General features: G+C 44.1%; 1 protein-coding gene across 1 annotated transcript; it reads right to left on the bottom strand.

Moving 5' to 3' along the window:
* Window positions 1-2003: 2003 nt before the first annotated feature.
* LOC120292166 (4-coumarate--CoA ligase 2-like) lies at window positions 2004-7861 on the bottom strand. Its single transcript, XM_039310225.1, is given in 9 exon segments — window positions 2004-2422; window positions 3289-3391; window positions 3500-3713; window positions 5300-5498; window positions 6739-6812; window positions 6815-6976; window positions 6979-7139; window positions 7141-7207; window positions 7210-7861. Coding segments are annotated over 9 exon segments (1623 nt in total). The 5' UTR covers window positions 7733-7861; the 3' UTR covers window positions 2004-2302.
* Between the last annotated feature and the right edge of the window lie 1749 nt (window positions 7862-9610).

The raw sequence follows: 9610 nt of genomic DNA, 5'->3' as shown, positions 1-9610 counted from the left end.
CCCTTAGTAATCCAATTACAGGAAGGGCACCCCTAAAAGTAATTTGGCAATTCAATCCGCTACATGATTTGCTTCTCTCGAACAACAGACCAACGAAGTGCTTTTAAACTGGGCCAAACTCTATTTGCAATCCTCTATCACAGCCGAGATGCATCATGAGCTTGGATAAGTGCCTGCTATAAGCCCATGTACTGATAAGCTATCACTTTCGAGTTCTATCTTCAGATCAGCTTCTTCGTTCAGAGTAAAGTACGAAACCAGGAGGGAGAAACCTCCTTTAGAGCTAGAGCTTCCGCTTATTCAGCCATTCCTGAAAGGATCAATTTCGCAAACCGGGTGACAACAATCCCTCTCGAATCTCGAAGCATGCTAGCAATCGCTCCTTCTGGCTCACCCTCGACGAAAGTTCCGTTGACATTCAGCTTAAAGGCGCCATGTTTAGGCGGTTTCCACCTCGCAGGTTCGTTCCCTCTCTCTATCAGCTTCGAGTCTTACGTGGGGTTCCAACGTGTGCTAGCTTTTTTTCTTGTAGCGAACGCTGCCTTCATGATTGTACTTGGGTCCGGCTTTTAGGCTCGGAAAATGATAGCGTTTCTTGATTTCCAGATCTTTTGTAAAACACCAGCCACTATCTCCCAAGAAGGTGGGTTTTCATCATGCTCCGTAACTTCCAGCATGCATTGTTCAATCCTTGTTATTCCAAGTCTAGAGATGGAAATATCGATGGGCGGGTCTGACCAAATTTCTTCTGTCCATTAGCACTGCAGGAAAAGGTGTTACTACTGTTTCTGGGGCTCGACAGCAAATCAGGCGTAGCTCGAATTTCCATGCCTCTTTTTTTAATTTTTTAGTTAAGCCGTTGAAAAATTGAATAAAAATTGCATTTAGATGATATGCCAATCCTAATATGGCATTCTCGTTATCCGAAAAATTAAATCCTAATGGACATGCACTTCATGTACAAACGTGGCCCATATGCCATTGGAGAATGATGAGAAATGCTCGCCGAATTGAGAGTATTAAGATATGGTTCAACTTCTAGTAAGTTTCTAGGATGATAAAGAGGTCAAGAATGAACTAAACCACATATTCAGTAGGGGAGTATTATTGAACTTCACAAGTTAACACTATTGAGGACTTCATTTAAATATAGGAATTTATGACGCCTTAAGTCTTATATCATATTGGCAAGAATTTCTAATGTTATTCAAGAGTAAATCTTTTGGATACTTGACCCACGCAAAATGTGTCAAGTTGTTACAATGCAAATCGGATATTATATGAATGAAATTAGAAGTCAAAATTCACTCGAAATTTTCTTGAGAAAATACAAGAACTCACTTGGAAGCCATCATATGGTAGGACAATTGCCAATTTTTCACAAGACTGGGCCAGTCAAAGTTAGCCAAGTAGGTTCGTGGGCTACATGGTCCAACTATTTTGGGACGTGAAGAAGCTTCTACTTGCCACGATGACCACAAAACCTTAACTTTAGAGAATCAAAAGCCTAATTTGCCAGTTGAGCCCGAGCTCGTGTAGCTCAGAAGAAGCATGATTAATTTCAAATCCTAAGGAATTCTTCTATTTGGGCCTAGTAGAATGGATTTCCTTTATTATATATACTGGTCCTACCTCACTCCACTACCCATATCTAAGCAATTTAGAGGCCCTCATTCTGTTTGTGGCCAAATTCATTTAATTCCTAATTTTAGTGGCCCAAATGATTTTTTTTTCTTTACTTGGCTGGCCGATAAAGGCTGCTTAGCTCTTTTTCCGACGACGATTCAAGCCCTGCATATCCAACTCATGAACTTAGTAAATACATTTCCTATCATCATTTGACTACATTTTTTCTCTCTCTAATTTTATAAAAGAAGAAATGCTGAATACAAGACTAAAACTAGGTGGATTTTAGCACGCAATTGTGCAATCTTAATTTTAATGAAGAGCTAGACACCCACAAGTAATGCAAAATCAAGAACCTCAACATCAACACGTCAATGTCTTCGAAGTTCTTCCAATCTTGTAATTCATCAAGCTCAAATCACGTTGTACAGTATATTGTAATGTCCGCAATTATTATACATTAATGAAAAAATCCGAAAAGAGAGCTTTAAGCACTTTGTCTAATTCGGAATTGAAACAATAAATACATTACAATAGCATGTGAAATCAAATCATCGCCATATGTCTTTCTTTCCCTTCCATATTTGGCCCCTCCGAAGAGGTTACATTCATTTCAACTACATGGGTCTTTAAGCAAGTACAGGGGCAGGGTTGAAAAAGAAAAGGGTATGAGAAATTAATTGTAAACACCGGAGGCCAACTTTGCTCTTAGGTCCTTCCTCAAGATTTTGCCGGAGGGGGCTTTCGGAATTGCGTCCGTGAAGAAAACCCGGTTGATCCTCTTGTAAAACACGACCTGCAAAGAAGCAATAAACACCATGCCTTAGCTCTCAATACTTTAAAATTTCATCAGGAGAATCTTTCGTACGAATTTCTTACAACAGTTACAATAGTCAAAATAGGTTTCTATAAAGTATCGGATAAAATATTTCCTTGCCATAACGGTTTTCCCCTGATTTTTTATGATGTATATAGTGAATGAAAATGTGAATATTGCTACAACACAACATAGTTATAAATCAGCTTCAAAATGTACTAAACAAACGCTAAGTTTAGCTAGCGATTTTAATCATTTTGAATACAAACCCCAAAACCCTAAAAATGGAAATACTTGTTTATTTCTTCGTTTAGAGCCTTCATATGTTTAGAACCGATTACAACTTTGCAATCATAGATTGGTCAACCCTTCATGTTAGAGACAGATCAAGAAAAATGAAATATTAGATGAAATGTGGTGGGTGGACAGCTATGGAGAACCTACACATCCGGTGGAAAGTCAACATCTAATGCACCCTCCTCTAGACACTATAGTCGGCAAGGAATTTAATTGTTTCGACGGTCCACAATAATTCAAGATTGCAATTTCTTTATGGCAAGTCACGATTTAAATAGGGAACTACCTAACTTTCCCCACTATGAGTATTTGGTCCCATCAAACCTTTGCTGACCGATAAGCAACTAACCTCATCGTGCCCCTAACATCTATTCATGTGAACATCATTCCATAAAAAAGAACAATTTTTTAATATAGTCGGTCAATTGCTAACTCTGTCCCTGTGAATGTCTTAATTCAAGAGATATATCTATAATTTCATCCATCAAAATATAAATCAAAATCAATTAGTGAAACGATTGATATTTCCAATAAGAAATATGATGTACCTGCTTCGAGATGTATTGCTTGATTTCGTCCTCGGTGATTACGGAACCATTGGATTTCACCACGAATGCAACAGGAACCTCACCGGCAACCTCATCCTTCATCCTGATAATACCAAAAATATATATATATATATATGGTTGTATCACATAAATTTTGTACTAAACTTGCAAAAATATCGGACACCACGTTGGTTGAGTGTAGATCACTTACGGCACAACAGCGGCATCCGAGATACTTGGGTGTGCAATCAGCATTGCCTCTAGCTCGGCCGGAGCAACCTGGAAGCCCTTGTACTTGATGAGTTCCTTCAACCGATCGACAATGAAGAGCTCGTCGTCATCGTCTATGTAGCCGATGTCGCCGGTGTGCAGCCACCCTTCTTTGTCTATGGTATTCGCGGTCGCCTCGGGGTCGTTCAGATAACCTTTAAGACGAAGATCAAAACGACATCAGACCATGAAACATTGTCTACGATGAAACATTGTCTACGATGACAAGGCCATTAAGCATGCACCTAAAAATCTTTCACAGGTGACCTAACAAGGGCCCACGCTTTTCTTTATCAATCATTCTTCACGTTAGTGCTTCGTCGTAGGTGAGGGTGTCTTTGTAAATGTGCTCAAGATATAAATAATCATATTGTACAGAATTAATTTAATATGATGCATCCGGTGATCATGGGTTAGATCTTACTATACCCAATAATCTTTTTTCATGAATTAAATGTTGTGGGGCATTTTTCTTACCTAGATTAAGAAATTTAAACGAAAATTCCTTAGGCTATTTATAGTTGAACAGCTTTTGTTTATACATCATGATCACGGCATGAGTTAAAATCGGAGGTATACTTACCAAAATCATGCAACTAAAGTCACTCTCCAATGCCCTCATTTGGTGCAAAATCAATGCCATTATTGCTATCGTTGATGATGAGTATCTTTCTACTCCTAATCCGATTCTATTGCTATTTATAAACAGAAATGCAATGACTTCCCAGTCATGCTGGATAAATACCCACTCGAAAAGGAATCTTTACTAGCTGCTCTTGTTGAGTTATTTAAATCAACTAATGGATATAGAGGGAAAAAAAAAGTGGGTCCGGCATGACAAAGTTAATTTTAAATTAATCGTCGTTTACATTTCGTTAAATCACTAGTAAATAATAAATTCCGGCAATTTCTAAATCCGCCTTGTGATGCTGCTATAAACAAAACATTAAATAAGATTTGGTTGTTCCTTGGACCATCTTTCTTTGTGGCTTGGCTTCTAGATTATCTTCATTGCGAAGTCAAATTTCTTTGTTTCAAAAGGAAAAGGACTTTTCAGGCCCCTCCAAATCCTCTCTCACACCAACCCCCATTTGTTACAAGTCAAGCTAATTTATTATTCGCATCTTGTTCTTTTTTTGTCCATTTTCTCCCTAAAAGTCAAAGTTTGCCATGACAGGGGAAAACAAAAGGAATTACAATAGAAATTATTAACGACATAAGAAGAAAATAGTAGCCGGAGTTTTCAGCCGCTACTATGTGTCCTAGAAACCTTTCGTATCTCCATTTTTCTAATAAACTACTCATGGGTTGACACTGTCAAAGTCTAGGATTTTCCCCGATTTTCCCCCCCTAACAGTAGGGGATCTGAAGATTGCTCGGGCACTCAATCAATCTCGGTGAATAAGACGATCCTTTAATATCGGGTAATTATCAAAACGCACAAGTATGTGCTCCTAGTATTCGGTGCTCTCTAGGAGATTACGCTTTGAGTGTGGTCATTTGAACCTAGATTTCTTGGTAAGACCCTAAAAACCTTACGCATCCTGAAGTCATTGACCGATCGTTAAAAATGATTAGACACGAAGAAATCTTGTAAGAATAACCTAAAAAGTCGTTGTCGCCGCGAGACCCACCAACTTTAGAATCAACCGCTCACCAATTTTGATATTCCTTTCCAACGACACCATCGAGAAAAGGAAGAGAACTTGGAATATGGAAACTGATGGGTGGGGATGCGTACCTTTCATGATCTGGTGACCCCGGATGCAGATCTCGCCGGCCTGGTTCCGCGCGAGCGAGGCCCCTGTCTCCGGGTCGACGATCTTCATCTCCGCGTTCCTCACGACGGTCCCGCATGCGCCTGACTTGATCTCGAACGGCTCCTTTGCAAATGCCAGGCACATTGCCAGCACCGGGCCCGCCTCCGTCATCCCATAGCCCTGCATATTTTTCCGCATATCACACAATCAAAAGACGATTACAAATAGTACTCATAAAATCATTATCCTGTACACGGTTGGCGTAGAAAGTTTTTGTTTCTACTTCCCGTTTTGTTGTTTTATTTCTGTAAATGATATCAAGAAACGAAAAAAATTAAGCAATTAGTTTTCTAAGTTGGGTCTCCTTGGCCTTATTAGGGCATATCAATGAGATAAATCTTATGGCAAATATCCCAAGCGGGCAGTTTCCGGATGGTAATCAATAGGGGAAATGATTCTTTGGGGGTTTTAGTGGGGATGGACCGATTTATTTGGTAAGCGATGAATGAGGAGTAACTGCCCCATTTATTTCCTCTCCCCATGTTTCTTTCCACTGTTCATCTCTGCTCTTGCATTTGGAGATTTTCTTAAAGTGACAATAGGGAAGAAGACAAGCTAGGGTTTGACCAGATGTGGGGGATGTCACTTTGAATCCAAAAGGGACAGAAAAGGCCATCAATTGTGGGGGACTTTAGTGCACTTAATTTTCTTTCCCCTCCTCCCTTGGAACAAAGTAGATTCTCTTTGAACCTTGATATCACGCTCGGGTAGATTGAAACCCCATCTCGAATTCACAACGTCTCTAGCGGGATCAAATACGATGCTCTCGCAATCCACCCTGTCCATCGCATTGATGCGGGACAGAATTAAAACCCTATCTCTCTCTATCTTTCAAGATGGAAAAGAGGCATGCGGATCAAACTATTGCAGCCGGCTCTCTCGAATGCCGAAATTTCCAACCTAACGAAGGAGGAAAACATATTCTTAGGTGAAAATGGGTCCTACCCAATACAGGATAAGCACAAACAGAAAGTCTCGACTCCTAAAGCTTACACAACACGGTCAAACACGCTTGTCGCCACTCGACCTAGTCGCCTCCCTCCTGTCACGACATTTCCAGTCGACTGAAAAATCTACCTCACGCGAAATTGAAGAAGTAGAATCTACCTTCTTGTCTCATCTTGAGTACTCGCGATCTCGAAGGATTTCAATCGCATACCCAATTCAGAAATGAACTTCACCAATTAGCAAGATCATTATGTTTTTTACATGATCTTACTCGATAATTAAGGATTCGAATCCAGCTCATTTACCATTTACGATGCTATCATTACTACGCATTGATAACCGTATCCCGTATAGCTGTCTTAATCCGTCGGATGCATTAAATCGAGAGAAGAGAAGAGAGAGGATATTTCACCTGTCCGAGCTTGGCATTCGGCAGCTTGGCTCGCACGGTGTCCTCGAGCTCCTTCCCCATCGGGGCCGCACCGACATGATGGTCCGGATCGACGACAGGTCGTACTGGTCCACCTCGGCGCTCTTGGCGATCTCCAGCACGATCGGCGGGACAATGGGCAGGATCGTCACCCGGTACCGCTGCACGAGCTCCATCAGCGCCACGATCTCGAACTTCTGCATGATCAGGATGGCGGCGCTACACGGAGCGCGCAGAACATCACCGAGTTGAGGGAGTATATGTGGAACAACGGGAGCGTGCACAGGATCACGTCCTCCTTGTGGAAGTACAAGTTGGGGTTGTCTCCGTCGACCTGCTGCGCCACGCTGGTCACTTGACCCCTGTGCGTAAGCATCACCCCTTGGGAGCCCCGTCGTGCCCGACGAATAGGGGAGCGCCAAGACGTCGTCCGGCTTGACGTCCGCCGCGGGGCGGCGTTCTCGTCCGCCTGCATCAATTCCGAGAAGTGCAGGCAGCCCTCCGGCGCGGTATCGATGCACACGACCTTCACCCCGTTCTCCTCCGCGAACGGCCTCACCTTGTCGGCGAACGCGGCCTGCGTGATCACGATCTTGGCCCGGGCAGCTGAGGCCTGCTTGGCGATCTCGCCCGGGGTGTAGAACGGGTTCGCGGTCGTGCTGATGGCGCCCCGGTAGGACGCGCCGAGGAATGCGAACACGAACTCAGGGCAGTTCTGGAGGAGCAGCATGATCACGTCGCCCTGGCCGACGCCGAGCCCGTTGAGGCCGGCTGAGACCCGGCGGGAGATCAGCTCGACCTCGGCATAGGTGTAGGTCTGGCCGGTGGCCCCGTTGATGACGCAGGGGCGTTCAGCGAACTCGGAGATGTTCTCGAAGCAGTAGGCGTGGAGGGAGAGGTTGTCGGGAATGTAGATGTCGGGGAGCTTCGACCGGAAGATGAACTCGCGGGGCTGCTCCGACGGCTTCGCCTCCATTGTCGTGGCGGGGCGGAGAATCGAGAGACAGAAACAGAGACAGAGACAGAGACAGAGGGCTGATGATGAGAAGGTGAGCGTTTGGTGGTGGCGCCTTCGTCCCTTCCCTGAGGTTTGGTTTGAGCTTTGGTTGCGGGTAATATACACGAGCTGGTGGCGGGTAGGAGGAGCTGGTGGGAGTCGGGGTTCGATGGGGGGGGCATTTCCGTCCTTTCGTATCGCCCTGGCCAGGGACGGCGGTGGAGAAGTCCGCCCGGGCTGTCCCTTTGGGCGGGGCCAATCGCGACCCGCCACGTGCCGCCTCGGGCTTAGCCTTGACGGGAGTTCGCGGGGTGTCTCCGCTTGTCTTGTTGCGCACGTGGCGCGCTGCGATTGGGGGAGGGGAGGGGAGATTGGGTCGTCTCGGGGCGTCACCTACCACGCCGGGCAAGGAGCCATCGGAGGTTGGTGAGGGACATTTGGTGGCATAAACAAAAGTCCCTCGTTTTCTTTTCGTTTTCCCCCTTTTTTTTTGGGTGCCCTTTCGGGATTATTTTAGTGCATGCCACGTTTTGACCTTGGCCAGCAATGCTGTGCCACGTAGGATTTCACCTACCAAAGCGGGCTCCTTCCCGATTAAACGGCACCCCCACATCGCCCGAGCTGGACATTCGAACGTGGCATCGAAATTATTCATGCTCTCTATTAGTCAGATTCCACTAGTTAATTCTGATATATGTAAAAAGCAGCGCTGAAATACCCATGTCATTTAGGCTCGACAATCTAATATTTTCATTTCCAAAAAAATAATAAAGATAATAATAAGTCCAATCCTTATCTACACGTTCACTTTGAGCACCTAAATAATGTCAAGACCCATCAATCAATGTACAAAAATGAATCGGCCCAGCCATTCATCTCACATGGCTTGAGGTAGACATTTGAACATGGCATCGGAGCCAGATTTTTCCCCTTTTCGTACATGCCTCTACCTTATCGTCAAATCCCACATACCACACTTTCATCCGTCCTCCATGTTGGAGAGAGGGCGTTGAAATTTCTCCATGTTGCTCGGACCGAATAATTTAAAACACTCGTATTTTCTATTCACTTTTGAAAAGACTAAGTCCAATCTTACTCGGCGAAGTTAGGCGCACGTTAGCCACACGACGAAGGTTCGATCCCTCCTCCTCACGTTGCGCGACTTGAGGGAGGTCGTGGGAGGTGAGTGACCACGCTGAGGCCTGCGTTTACGTCGCCACCACTTACCGTACGTATTACAAAAAGAAAAGTCCAATCTTTATTTACGCATTTACTTATTGTACATAAATGTCGTTGAGAATCATTAATCACTGTACAAAAATAATCGGCCCGGATCGGACCCACAAATCTTATCTCCTCAACATCTTTTTTTTTTTTTCCCAAACTTACCGATGAGATCTCTTGTAGAGAAACACATGACACGTGAGTGCGTCATTCGGACATGGTGCGGTGATTCTGCCAAGTGGGAACGAGCTCGGATTCGGACAAAATGGCGAGATGTTCAGACACCGGCCAACGGCGTCGCGCCACGTCGGACCTCACCTACCCAACTGAAAGAGACGGACGGTGTGGGGACCATGGTGGAAAAGGACGCGCCATGCGGCATTCACCTACGACAATCGCAAACGCGATAACGTGCTGTTTTGTTTGCCTTTGCTGGGTGACGCTTTCCGTGACGTAGTTTTTAGACCTACTTTTACTTGGTTTAGTTTAGAAAAAGGTCAATTTTCTTTTTAATTTTGAATTTTTCAGATGAGTAAGCTTCACGAATGCGTTCTTATTTTAAGATTCTGGTGCCGGAATGCCATTTTGCCCCCAATTAGCACAGTATATTTTTCTTGCCCTATACTCAACAAT

This window comes from Eucalyptus grandis, chromosome 3, assembly GCF_016545825.1.
Source record: "Eucalyptus grandis isolate ANBG69807.140 chromosome 3, ASM1654582v1, whole genome shotgun sequence".
NCBI lineage: Eukaryota > Viridiplantae > Streptophyta > Magnoliopsida > Myrtales > Myrtaceae > Eucalyptus > Eucalyptus grandis.
The sequence above is the reverse complement of the archived record's forward strand: the minus strand, read 5'-3'. Positions and strand labels throughout refer to the sequence as shown.